The sequence below is a fragment of the Phymastichus coffea genome, unplaced genomic scaffold (genome assembly GCF_024137745.1).
Source record: "Phymastichus coffea isolate CEN01 unplaced genomic scaffold, Cenicafe_Pcof_1.1 PCOF00001, whole genome shotgun sequence".
In the NCBI taxonomy this organism is placed as follows: domain Eukaryota; kingdom Metazoa; phylum Arthropoda; class Insecta; order Hymenoptera; family Eulophidae; genus Phymastichus; species Phymastichus coffea.
The window spans coordinates 859,275-873,138 of record NW_026706812.1 but is presented as its reverse complement, the minus strand read 5'-3'; the positions used below and the strand labels follow the sequence as shown (position 1 = coordinate 873,138).

Genomic DNA, 13,864 nt, shown 5'->3' with positions numbered 1-13,864 from the left:
GAATCTCTCAAAAAAAAAAAAATATATATATATATATATGGCCCTCAGACCCATGGAGAGTACATTCAATACAAAGTGTTTGGTGCTCATACAAATCGCCAAAAGGCCCTTAACCCCCGACCTACGAAAAATAAATAAAGATCGGCTCTTTGCTTCTGGAGTCATCCATATGTTTGTTGACACTCATTGACTAAAAGACCGGAGTGGATTCACTATATTAGTTGAAGAGCAAAATAGGCGTTTTGTATATTTGTGTTCATAATATTCTTGTTTTACGGGAATTTTTTCCCGCCAATTAGGAATCAATTTTTACGTAGTACTCTTCAATTTTCATATTTTCTATATCAATAAATTTAGAAGAGATTTATTTTGTAACCATGGGGAGAAGAAGGCGAATTGTGAATGAAATTCCTAGTCATTCAGAGTCTGTTGATGGGTTGTGCGATTCTAATGATAAAGATGAGGTATTGGATCGCAGAGTAGATCATGTTGCCCCTTCAATCAACAATCTTCTCGAAGATGAGGCACACGAAGAAGAAATTGACGACGAAACAACCACTACAGATTCAAATAAAAGTGAAATTTGGAGATCGACGAGTATTCCAAAGACTGATTTACCTTTCAGTAGGAGTCACGGACCCATCATCCCTGACTCCGCGTCTTCTCCAAAGGATATATTTCTTTGTTTGTTCCCTGAGTCTCTATTAGATGTTATTGTAGAGCAAACAAATTTGATTATTTCTCAAAAGAAGTCAAAAGGAGATCTATATCACCAAAGATGAGTTGAAAATTTTCATAGCGATCAATATCCATATGGGTTACAAGAAGTTACCTTCGTATCGGGATTATTGGTCTAATAGCCCTCAATTCCATGATTCATATATTTCTTCATTGATGACTGTGAATCGCTTTGGATTTTTTTGTCTCATTTGCATATCAATGATAATTCAAAAGAACCAGCAAAAGGAGATCCAGAATACGATAAATTGTATAAACTAAGATCTCTTCTCCACAATCTTTCTGAAACATTCAGAGAATGCTGGAAACCAAGCCATCACCAAGCTATTGATGAATCAATGATCAAGTTCAAGGGGAGGAGTAGCATGAAACAATATATGCCAGCCAAGCCAACTAAACGTGGTTACAAAGTTTGGACCCGAGCAGATGAATCGGGATTTGTTTGTCAATTTCAGATCTACACAGGCAAAACAGATAGTCCTGAAAAACAATTAGGAGCACGTGTGGTTCGTGATCTTACACGTGACCTTGTTGGTCATAATCACCAGGTGTATTTTGATAATTTTTTCACAGGAGTAGAGCTTCTAATATCTCTAAAACAAGATAACATCCTTGCATGTGGCACAGTACGATCTAATCGCGCGAATCTCCCCAAAAGTAATAAGTCTGATAAAAAAATGGTTATTGGAGAGTACGAATACAAGACCTCGACATCAGGACTCACATGGATAAAGTGGATGGATAAAAAACCAGTATACTTTTTATCCAATTTTCACGACCCTACCGAAGTAACTGTTGTGAATCGGAGGCAAAAAGATGGTACTCTAACTCCTGTCAACAGTCCTGTCTTGTGTTCAGACTATAACACACATGGGATATGTCGACTATGCGGATCGTGCAATATCTACTTACCAGATTGATCGTAAGTCCAAAAAATGGTGGTTTAGAATTTTTTGGCACTTCATCGATCTCTGTATATGTAACGGATTCATTTTATACAAGGAAAAACAAATCAAACCACTTTTGTCATTGAAAAAATTCCGAATGAGATTGGTAGAACAATTGGTGGTACATAAGATCCCAACTCCAAAAGGTAGGAAAAGAACAGCACCAAATACTCCAAGCCATGCAAAAATCAAAGTACCTGATGAAAAGAGACTTTCTAATGCTGCTCACATGCCATAAGTCTCAGATACATATAAAAGATTTAACCACTGTTCTACAAGAAATAAGCCATAGAAGACGAGATGGATTTGTAGTACTTGTAATGTTCCTCTGTGTCTTTTACCGGAAAGAAATTGTTTTCAAAAACATCACATATAGACAGTAATGAGTTTTGTTGCTCTGGTTGTATGAAGAACATGTTTTTATGTCTAATTTCAAAGAATACTCAGTAACAATATTACAGTACAAATTTATTGATAATGCAAAGGGGATCCTCCTACAGGAAGAATGGAGGAAAAGAGGAAATAAAAACCCAGAAAATGAAACATAAAAAATGCAGAAAATAATATATAAAAAATAAAAAATAATATAAAATATAAAAAATAAAAAAAATATATAAAATATAAAATATACAAAAAAAATATAAAATATGAAAAATACAAAAAAAAACTTAAATGGAGCTTGAACTCATCACGTCCTCGTCGTAAGCTCCGGGTAATGTCGAGAATGAGTGAAAGAAGTATACACTATTCTGAGATATTATACTTTCAAGTCATGCAAATAAGCATGTACATCAATCATATCCTTTGGCCATCTTGGCTGCAGAATTTCAGAAAACTAGTATGATATTGATTATCACTGAGATTGAGGCACTTTAGATATGAGTTTGAGAGTATTCAAACCAATATAAAAATATACCTATCCGCCATTTTGAAAGCATTATTTCGGAAACCTGATATCAGAATCGTTATCTGCGACCCCTAAAACCCTTTAGATATGAATTTTAGAGTATTGGTATCAATATAGGAAATCTTCTTGCCCGCCATTTTAGATCCGCCATCTTGGATACACAATTTTTGAACTCTGATGTCAAATTATTATTCAGCGACCCCAAAAACCTTTGTATACCAAATTTGAAAGGGATACTCTCATTATTCGTGTCAATAATGAATTTCGCCCCAAAAATTCAATTTTTTTCTTCTTTGCTCATTTAAAAATATTAAAAAATAACCCATTATATTGATTTCAACTGCAAAATTATGTTTTTGAACTATTAATGAACTGAAAGAATGCAAAAGACCCTGTTGAAATCCATAATGTTGTTCTAAAATGGCAAAAGAAGCAATAAATCAATGTGTCCATCAGGATGGACACTGTGCTTCAAAGGGTTAAACCTGAAACAAAGACACATCGAGCGTCGATACTTGGTTCGAACTACCAAGATGTCGATGTGACAGCGGCGAAACGGAAAGCACGTGGAAGAGAGAGAGAGAGACGAACAGGGCGAGCGATATCTACGATAGCATCACCCGTCACATCTTGTTGAGAAAGTTATAAAATAGCGTGGAATTCAAGTATTTGTAAAGTGGTTAGGATTCGATAATTCACACAATAGTTGGATTAATAAAGATGAATATACCAAGTTTTTCAAAACCTTATTTATATATATACAGTGCCGCTTACGCACTTTTACCCCCCCACGGGCAAAATCAGTCTAACTTCAAAGTTTTATATCTCTGGTAGAAATTAACGTACAGAGACGCGCGTGGGTGCGTTTGAAAGGTCCTTCGGAGAGCTTTCAAATGATATGACTCACGGTTGCCATCGATTGTTTTTTTAAATTTTGCAACAATTATGCAAAATTGAAAATTCTGAAACTTTTTTATTATTTTTGACAATTAGCCAATTTTGGAAAAAAAATAGTACGAAAATTTGAAGTACACCATTTTTTAGCTATTACCAAGCCCTATCTGAATCACTCATCAAAAATTTATTTTCGTCAAATATGACGCGCGCACGGGCATTTTTTCCTGGAAGTGACAGTTTTTTTCAACATTTTTTATCTCCATCAAATTGTAACAATCGAAAAAAATTTATAGGAGAAAAAATGTTTGTTTTTTCACGTAGAATACTGCAATAATTTTTTTTTTGGTTTTTCAAAAAATTTTTTTTTTCGGTTTTTTTCAATTTTTTTTTCTCACAGTCGGTACGCTAAAAAGATGAGAAACCACAAAAAAAAATTTTTTTCCACCCATTCAATAATACTACATAACAAGTATCGTAAATTACATAAAAAAAAACTCTTTTTTTTTCGATCTTGAAAAATAATTTAAACCGAAAAAAAAAATTTTTCGAAAAACCAAAAAAAAAATTATTGCAGTATTCTACGTGAAACAACAACCATTTTTTCTCCTATAAATTTTTTTCGATTGTTACATTTGACGGAGATAAAAAATGTTGAAAAAACTGTCACTTCCAGGAAAAAATGCCCGTGCGCGCGTCATATTTGACGAAAATAAATTTTTGATGAGTGATTCAGATAGGGCTTGGTAATAGCTAAAAAATGGTGTACTTCAAATTTTCATACGATTTTTTTTCCAAAATTGGCTAATTGTCAAAAATAATAAAAAAATTTCAGAATTTTCAATTTTGCATAATTGTTGCAAAATTTAAAAAAACAATCGATGGCAACCGTGAATCATATCATTTGAAAGCTCTCCGAAAGACCTTTCAAACGCACTCACGCGCGTCTCTGTACGTTAATTTCTACCAGAGATATAAAACTTTGAAGTTAGACTGATTTTGCCCGTGGGGGGGTAAAAGTGCGTGAGCGGCACTGTACATAGATAAATAGATAAATAGATATACGAGGTCTGTCCGGAAAGTATCGGGCCTAGGTTTATATCTTCGCGCCATAGTGTTCGAGCGACCTCTACCGGACAGAAACGTCAACAGTACAGCCTCACGAATCTATTGGTTACTTACTGACACCTGCCGGACGTATAGTTCATTCGCAGCGTGCCTTTGTTTACAATGCCTTTTTCGCGTTCGTCGGATTTTGATATTGTCAAAAATGACTGAAAAACAAGATCAACGAATTTGCATCAAATTTTGATTTCAACTCGGAAAAACGAGTTCGGAAACTATTGAAATGTTGCAAAAGGCCTTCGGAAGCGAGTGTGTGAGCAAAACACGAATAAAAGTGTGGTATAAACGATTCAAGGATGGTCACACTTCTGTCGATAATGATTCTCGTTCCGGCCGACCTTCGACGACAAAAACCGCAGATAATATTGAGCGGGTGCGACTTGAAATCGAACAAGATCGTCGTATGACTTTGCGAGAACTAGAAGAAGACCTTGGGATACCAAAAACTATCATTTCAGAAATTTTAACCGAAAATTTAGGAATGAAACGCGTGTCTGTGAAATTCATCCCAAAATTGCTCACAGCAGAGCAGAAGAACATTCGCTTAGAAATCGCTCTGGACAATCTGAAAATGGTCAATAATGATGATAATGTGCTTAGAAAAGTTATTACAGGTGATGAATCATGGGTTTATGGTTATGATCCTGAAACAAAACAACAATCTTCACAGTGGAAGTCAATGTTGATTGTTTTTTTCGATTGTGGAGGTGTTGTACATCACGAATATACATCAACAGGTCAGACATTCAATAAAAAATACTACGTTCAAATTTTGAAACGTTTGCGTGATGCAGTAAGAAGAAAACGGCCGCACTTTTGGGAAAGTGGTGACTGGCTTCTCCATCACGGTAATGCGCCAGCGCATTCATCCATCATTGTGCAGCAGTTTTTGAGCAAACACAATATTGCATTGCTTCGAAAACCTCCATACAGTCCCGACATAGCCCCTTGTGACTTTTGGCTGTTTCCAAAACTAAAAAACCACTCAAAGGACACCGATTCGATGACAAAACAACGGTTGAAAACAATGCGACGAGTGTACTTAAGGCTATCCCTAAAAGTGAGTTCCAAGACTGTTTTGAAAAGTGGAAACATTGATGGAACCGTGTTATTCAATCAAGTGGGGATTACTTTGATGGATGCCACCCACCAGATGATAAAGCTAGCACGAAAATATAAAGGTAGGCCCGATACTTTCCGGACAGACCTCGTATGTAGAGTAAAGGATATTTAAATAAAATAGTTCATTTAGTATTTTTAAAGTGATTTGTTTGTATTGGAAAAAATCATAAAAAAGTAATCAACTTTATGATAGATATCATACAATGTTAAATCCTATACAATTGCCGCCTTTGTAAGTTAAAAATTATTTTATTGAAGCAATTTCACTTAAAATAAGATCAAATTATAACTATTGTCGATCACTAGTTGAAGCTAGATTATGCTGGGATGACTGTAGGATTGGCTTATATAAACCTTTTTCCACTTGAACCACCCCTGCGGCGACTTGGAGGGCTCATTAGTTGTTCTTGCTAACAGAAAACGTTTATCGTTATGCGTGCTGAGTGTAATCTTTATCTCTATCGCACTATAGAGTTGATGATGTCGAGATTTGATGTTTTCCTGTTATCGTGTCAAAATCTTATTTTCGCGAAAGTATCTGACGTAATCGTCAAATGTGATTGTTGCCTTCAGCACAGAACTCTTGGCCTTTTTGATTGGATTCTTATTCTGCACTCTCACACTGTACATTTTACTTCTCAAACCAACTCGAGCATGATTCCAGTGTTTTCATCTTTCATCTTTCGTACTACCTTTTTATTGGCTCTTGGAGTGTTGAATGAATTTTGGATAGCATAGTTCGAGGTATCAATCTCATGTATATTTCGTCATATAATTTTATGCACGTCAATATTTTTTACCGCATATGCCAGACTGTCGATGTTGGTATACAATATCTTGCAGAACTTGTTGTTCACAGTATTATGAAAACGATAAACAAGAATATTTGACAAATCGAGGACAGCAAGACTAATGTAGATGGTTTGTCTTATCAAAATTTCCGTTCGCAAGAGTTGTACTGCTACCAGTTTCTCATTCAAAATATCACTGCTATGATAATTTGGTCTAGCAATAAGGGCATCGGTACCATATCGCCTGTCCTACGAATTTATCAACTTGACATCAATGCGTTTCATCTCATTCTCCATAGTTTTTTCATATATTACATTATTAAATAGCTTAAAAAGCATCTTTTCAAACTAATTTTTACCATTTTTATGCGTCTCGCTATTCACATGTATGTATGCTTTGAGCCATCGCCTTTGATCAAACTTTAAAGAACAATGGATCTTTTTTAGCCATAAACCGAATTTTCTCTGCGTATTCCAAATTTACTTCGAGTATGTATTAAAAAAATAAATCATCAAGAACATTAAAATGAAAGTATTCATGAATAATGCACCATTCGAAATTAGCTTATGGAAGAGGCTCTGTCATACACCATCTATTCAAATTATTGATGTCGTAATACATCATCTCTTTGAGGATCATAACCTTTCTCCATGGGGTTGTTAGCTGCAGCATACCGATTACAACACTGGCTAATACCTCCGGGAATACCGGTCTCGATGAACATGAGCATGTCACTATTCGTTAAAAGCTCTAATTTCACCTTTGTATACTTCAACATAGTATTCCAACTGAACCCAGGCATTGTATAATATTGACTTCAGCCAATAGAAGCACGTCAGTCTTGAGGTATAGATCTGAATAGCTACCAAGATCAGTAATGTTAAATGATCTCCACACATTTACCACGTGAGCATACTTCTCGTCATTGATCTCACTATAATGTAAATTGCTGTAAAAGTCTTCTTTTCGAGAAAGAGTCATTTCTTCGAGTTTCTGCAGCGATGATGCGTAATCGTAGGAAAACTTTAACTTTAAATCAGGGAAAATTTAACTTTTTTCTTTAACAAAGTAATTTGATCCGTTGTGTATCTATCATCTTGTTCAAATGGCTGTTCCAAAATATTATAACTTTCTAAATACGAAGATAGTTTATCGAACGAAGATGGCATGAATCGAAATGAAACAATGAATCGTAGATATATATCAATACCTTTAACGTACTTGATAAAAGCTATATATTTTTCCTTGGTTTGAGTAATGAGAGCAACTCGACTGAGGAATTCATTAGCAATCTCTTTGATAATATAACGGTTGGATAGATCGACTCGGGATTTGACAGAGGAGAGCGGGTGACAAAGGCGGATACCCTCTCCACTGAAAAATCTCGAGTCTAGCACTGAGCTTTAGCCTCCATTGAGGCCAAGACCTTGATCGAATCCTCTTATCCTATCCTGGACTAGACGGGAGTCAGTTAGAGACTAAGCTTCGCGGGAATAGGCAGTGCGCCTATCTTTTCAACAAGCGATATCAATTAAATCCAGGAATTCCTAACACAAATAATTATTGAACTCATCTTCCGAGTTGAGTGCGCAAGGCGCGTGCTCAACACGCGAAAGAGGCGATAATTTTATTTCCGTAAATCCGAACAAAACCTTTTCTGAGATAGAGTCGGGTCCACGAACTTGGCACTAACCTAACGTGTAACAAATTGGCGACCGAACAGGGACCCGACGATAGATATCGCATTAGATATTATTCACGTTAAGAGTAGGGATTAAGTATATTAAGATTATTTTGTCGTTGCTTGATGATTAAAAGCAAATTTCCATATCATTAAATTCAACTAATAGAATCAATTGTTGTATATATAAATATTGTTTTGAATATATTTTTTTGAGATAAGCTTACAAGGCAAAACAGAAAGTACAGTAAAATTTCAAATAAACATTTATACCCTGTAACAGGCCGCCTCCTGGCCACAAATCCCGGGTAATAATAATCCTTAATACAGCCAGACGGTGCACTGTTAACTGTGTGCTTCTAGCACACTTGCTCACTTTGTCCAGGTGTGCGCCTGCACCGAGTTCTCTTACCGATCTAACCTGGGTTCGCGATCTCTCCGCAAGGGGCACTGCTGCGCTAGCTCACCAGCGCTCCGTCGGCCACTGCTGACAACTCTGTTGGCGGCCAGCTTCTCCTGTTGCTGTCGTGATTCGTGCTGTACTACCGGCGCGTTCGAATCAAACGTAAACCATAACACCGATATCGAACAAAGGGAAGACAAAATAATGAGAGTGTTTCGTATTGATCTCTAACCAATTTATTTACTTAGAACGTATAGTATATAAGGGAGGGATTTGCCGAGAGACTTTCGTACGCTATTCGACACAGTAATTCAAACGGGGAGAGACAGAGTATATCTCGCAGACGTCGCGGACTATTCGCACGCTCGCTGACTATAAACCCACTGCGCACGCTGCGCGGGATCGCACGCTAGACGTGATTAAAAAATGCTGTGCACCTACCGCTAAATCTACGAGGATACGGTGGCCAACTGTTTCCGATTAAATTAACTGACAATGAACTGCCTCTGCGACTGCTGCTCCGCTGATGTGGTTGCGTCGCCGCTGAAGCTGCCGAGGTTGAGCTCGCTGCTGCCGAGGCCGCACACGTTAAGCAATGTGCGCACTCGGCACTCCACTCGCAGCTGTTATTACCGGTGCCGGAGCCACACACGTTGTGCAGTGTGTGCACTCGTTCCACCGTACCGATTGTTGTTGACAGTTGTTGATGCACACGTTGCGCAGTGTGCACACCCACCTCCACACTCACTAACAATGTACACAACTCCCTGGATCTCACTCAGAAACAATAGAACACGCCATTGCCTCTGACTCATTAACTACGATGTAGCCGGACTGAAGGACACAGTCATACTGGCTAGCTAACTCTCCCCTCCCGGTCATTGCCCCTAACGCGCCCTCTCTCTCTCTCTAACTCACTTAGTAGCTCACACGAGTCCAAACGATTTTCGGCAATCGTTGCAACCCTTAGATAGATTGATTACCAATTAGCGTATCAGTGTCTTCTGTTTACCTTTGATATTTCATAGGCTTGTTTTGGTAACAGTTAAAAGTAAATAGATGGGGTATTGAAATTTTTATAACTGCAGCATTTAATTCGGAAACGATGAGTAAACTAACAACTGCTGTATTTATTGCATTACATGTTTCACGACGAAATCGTCGTTTACAAATTGATAATGAAACAAGATTTAACACATTGATTGGTACAATTAACGAGAAAAGTAAGTATGTCAGAAAATGAGATTTAAAGTTAGCGGTTACTTAAAACCAGAATAATGATAATAAAGCTGATATAGAAAAGTGAAAAAGAGATAATGAGAAATTGCAGAAAGATTTAGTATTTATTTTCAAGCGGATTGATAAAAATTTGGAAAGTTTAGAAGAACAAATAGAATATTCCTTATTTAAGTTTGGCTGAAGACAATTATCGATGCCCTAGTCGAATGATTTTCTATTATATTAGATATTAGAATTGATAATTTTTACTGTGTAGTTTTTATTATTTTACCTTCTATAACGGCCTGGAAAATAATCAAATTATTCTTGCGGCCCGCTAAGAATTTTGTTTTCGCTGTTCGGTGCGGGGCTCACCGCCGCCCCGATCAGCCCCCGGTAGCCCGGACTTTATGCCTTGCTTAGCCAAGTAGTCTTCGGCGAGTTGGTTTTTAAACTCCGTCCGTTGTCCGAGAGGAATTGTTCCGGCGCTCCGAATATAATTACAATTTTGTCGTTAAACTCTTTAACGATGGTCTTGGCGTTGGCTCGGCGGATTGGTAGGCACTCCACCCAACGCGTAAACAAGTCGACAAAGACTAGGAGATATTGGTGGCCCCGGGGGCTGCGCGGGAACGAACCGGTAATGTCGCCGGCCACTACCTGCCATGGGCGCTCAACTTTGTGTCGCCCCATAAGCCCATAAGCGCGTCGCTGCTCCACTTTGCACTGCTGGCAAATTTGGCAGCCGCGCACGTATTCTTCTACGTCGCGCTTAAGTGCCGGCCAAAAGTAAAGGCGGCGCACGCGGGCGAGTGTTTTGTCTCACCCCAGGTGCCCTGCTGTCACTGCATCGTGACACTCGGCCAAAACTTTCCCCTTCTGCTCTTGGGGCACTACTAACTTCCATGCGTCATCGTCCTCAAGCAGTTCGGAGAAAGCTCGGTCGGGGCGGTAAGTGTACAAGTTACCGCCCGTGATTTTCCTAATCGGATGGGCACCGGGTTAATTTTTGACCTCTTCGATTTTGGAGAGGTACCACTCGTCTTTAGTTTCTTTGGACCACGTGAAAGCACTTATCGTGGGCCCATCTTCGTCGTCGTCCTCGAACGCGCGTGACAGTGCGTCGGGGACCGCGTGCAGGGATCCTTTACGGTGCTCGACCTCAAATTGATATCCTTGAATCCTCGCTAGACGGTTCGTCGGGTTTCTCATGCGTCTTAGCCAGCGCACAGAGCTGTGGTCCGTTACTACTTTGAACTTGTAGCCCTCTATGTAGTGTCGGAATTTTTCAATTCCATACAGCACTGCTAGGCACTCACGCTTCGAGACCGAATAGTTGCGTTCTGCTTTCGACAAGGTGCGGCTCGCGAATTCAATTACGCACTCTTCACCGCCAACCGAATGGACCAGGACGACTCCGAGTCCTGAGTCGCTGGCGTCCGTGTGTAGCGCGTAGTCTCCCTTGGGGTCTGGTGGCTGTAGGATTGGGGCTGACATCATCAAGTTCTTGATGGTTTCGATCGCCTCTTGCTGTGCGGTTCCCCACACGAATGGTTCGGCCTTTCTGGTCAGCTTGACGAGGGGCTCAGAGGTCGTGGCAAAGTCTTCGATGAATCGCCGGTACCACGAGGCCATGCCCATGAAGCGCCTGAGCTTTCGAACATTGCTGGACCTCGGGTATTCTGCAATCGGCCGGACTTTTTCAGGATCCGGCCTGATTCCGTCGCGATTAACGAGTAGTCCGAGGTATCGGACCTCCGACTTGCAAAACACGCTCTTGTCAGAGCTTACTGTGAGCCCTGCCTCTATCAAGCGGTTCAGAACTTTCGTCAAGTGGAGCTTGTGCTCTTCAAATGACGAAGAGACGATGATGATGTCGTCTAGGTACGCGAACGCAAAAGGGTCGTCTGGGCCGATGACGCCGTCTATCAGGCGTTGGAATGTCGCCCCCGCATATGCGAGGCCGAAGGGCATTCTCACGTATTGAAAATGCCCCAAGCCCGGTACGGTGAAGGCTGTATACGGGCGACATTCCTTTTCCAACGGGATTTGGTGGTAGGCGAGGCTCAAATCCACTGTTGATATATACTTGGCGTTGCGCAGCCGCCTCAGTATATCTTGCATAAAGGGAATTGGGTAAGCATCTGGCTCTGTAATCGCGTTCACCTCGCGGAAGTCGATGCACATCCGGTATTCTCCTTTATTGCCTCGCGGTACCATCACGATTGGATTTGACCAACCGCTTTTCGATCTTTCTATTACGCCGGCCTCAAGCAACTTTGCAACCTGCTCGTGCATTTCCTGCTCGATCTTGGGTGAGATCGGGTGTAATATCTCTGCTTGATCGGTCTGGTGGACGTCAGCTTGATGTCATGCTCGACGTCTCTCGCCGCCCCTAGAAGTTTGCTGGGCGGTGGCAGCATACTTTTCACCAAACTTTCTATCTCCGCACGCTGCTCTTCTGTCGTGTCACCGATACCATTTCGGCGGCTCCCTTTAAGCCAGCCATCTCCATCGGTACCGTCACGTTATCGTCTCGCAGAAAAATGGTATTATCAGTGTGGTCAGTCACTGCCTTGAACTTTTTCATGAAGTTGACCCCCACATAACATTGATCTGCGAGCTCTGGGATGATAGAGACGCGGACATCTTTGGTCACGCCTCCGGTTGTGAAAGGCATCTCTAGATGGCCTATCACGGGCACTGATCGGCCGTCCGGCAACTTACACGACCCAGCCTTGGTTATTTTCAATTTAAGTCCGAGTTCAGCGGCAATCAGCAGACCTAACGCTCCCATCGACGTGCAGGAGGCTCCTGAATCGTATAGGGCACGAATTCGGAAAGTCCCGATCTGCACGGTGAGCCACCACCTTGATTCGTCCTCCGGTGCGTATTCTTTTTCACGGCTTATCGTATGGCGTTCTTTTGCGACCGCGGCAGTCGCCGAAGACTCGCCGCCCAAATCACAAGCTCCATTAGCTACAGTGAGCCCTTCGCTCGCTGCCTGCTCCGTCTGGGCTTGCGTAGATGCGCGGGATCCTGAGATCTCCGGGTTCTCTGGTGCCGAGGCCGATACCTTGCCATTGCTGTGGAAAGAATGTCCGTCGCGCTCATCTGTGAGGACTAAGTCGGCGCTGCTGGGTCCGCTGACTCTCGTTTCCTGTGTTGTAGCTAAATCTTCGCTACTTGCCGCGGTCCCACAGCCGATGTTACCGTCGTCACTGCTTCCTCGCCCTTGTGTCGGCTGGGCGCCCGCTGGCTTCAGCGAGTCGTCGTTGCCCTCCGATTGCGAGTTTATTCTAGTGACCGGCATCGGGGGCATCGGGCTATCCTTATCGCCCGGAGTTTGCCCTGCCTGTGGGATCTGGGGTTTGGGGAGAGCGGTAGAGATCCCTTCTAACCGCTTCCCGTCCCGTTTCCCGCCGGCACTGGCGGGTTACAATCTGGGCAATATCTAACGCTGAAACCGAGTCTGCCGCACTGGGAGCAGCTGAACGGTTTCGAGTAATCTATGGTCCTTCGCTGACCTCTTGGTCTGGGTGTCGCCTCGCCCTAGACCTGCGGCTTGGGCGGTACTCTTGTCGCGGAAGGAATCTGGGCGAGCTTCTCACTGAGCTTATCCATTATGGATTTTTCCAGCTTTTCCATCCAATGGCTCGGCGCCCCCTTCTGAGCGACCGCCGCGATCTCTGCCTTGGCCGGTTCCTCTCCTTCCTCTGGCTGTTCGGAACTCAGTGCTGACACTTTTGCCTTTTTTGCCCCCGCCCCCGGTGGGGTATAAGTCCATTCTGGAAACAGGGCGGCTTTCGGCTCCAGCATCACTCTTTTCTGGCTCGTCGTTCTGGACCTCTGTGGCAAGGCGGCATAATTCACGCACCGACGTTACTTCCGTGCGTCTGATATGGCGCTGGATTTCTGGCAGCAAGTTGGCGTATAGCAGTTCAACTTCTTCCGACGCGGGCATGGGTGGCTGCACTTTTCTCACCATGGCTTGGAGCTTGATAATATAATCCCTTACCGGCTCATCTTGCCCCTGG

At 41.7% G+C, this 13,864-nt stretch overlaps 1 protein-coding gene across 1 annotated transcript; it reads left to right on the top strand.

The window, feature by feature from the left end:
* Positions 1 to 377: 377 nt before the first annotated feature.
* On the top strand, positions 378 to 1,923 carry LOC131675614 (piggyBac transposable element-derived protein 4-like). Its single transcript, XM_058954655.1, has 3 exons — positions 378 to 624; positions 955 to 1,526; positions 1,597 to 1,923. Exons 1-3 carry the CDS (start codon positions 378 to 380, stop codon positions 1,921 to 1,923), a joined length of 1,146 nt encoding a protein of 381 aa, XP_058810638.1.
* Positions 1,924 to 13,864: the final 11,941 nt, after the last annotated feature.

Bases quoted from the DNA above. Each gene is read 5' to 3' on its own strand.
- LOC131675614 (XM_058954655.1), top strand. From the start codon at position 378: ATGGGGAGAAGAAGGCGAATTGTGAATGAAATTCCTAGTCATTCAGAG. The intron at 625-954 runs GTAGGAGTCACG...ATAATTCAAAAG, and splicing joins AAAGACTGATTTACCTTTCA to AACCAGCAAAAGGAGATCCA. The intron at 1,527-1,596 runs GTAACTGTTGTG...TCTTGTGTTCAG, and splicing joins ATTTTCACGACCCTACCGAA to ACTATAACACACATGGGATA.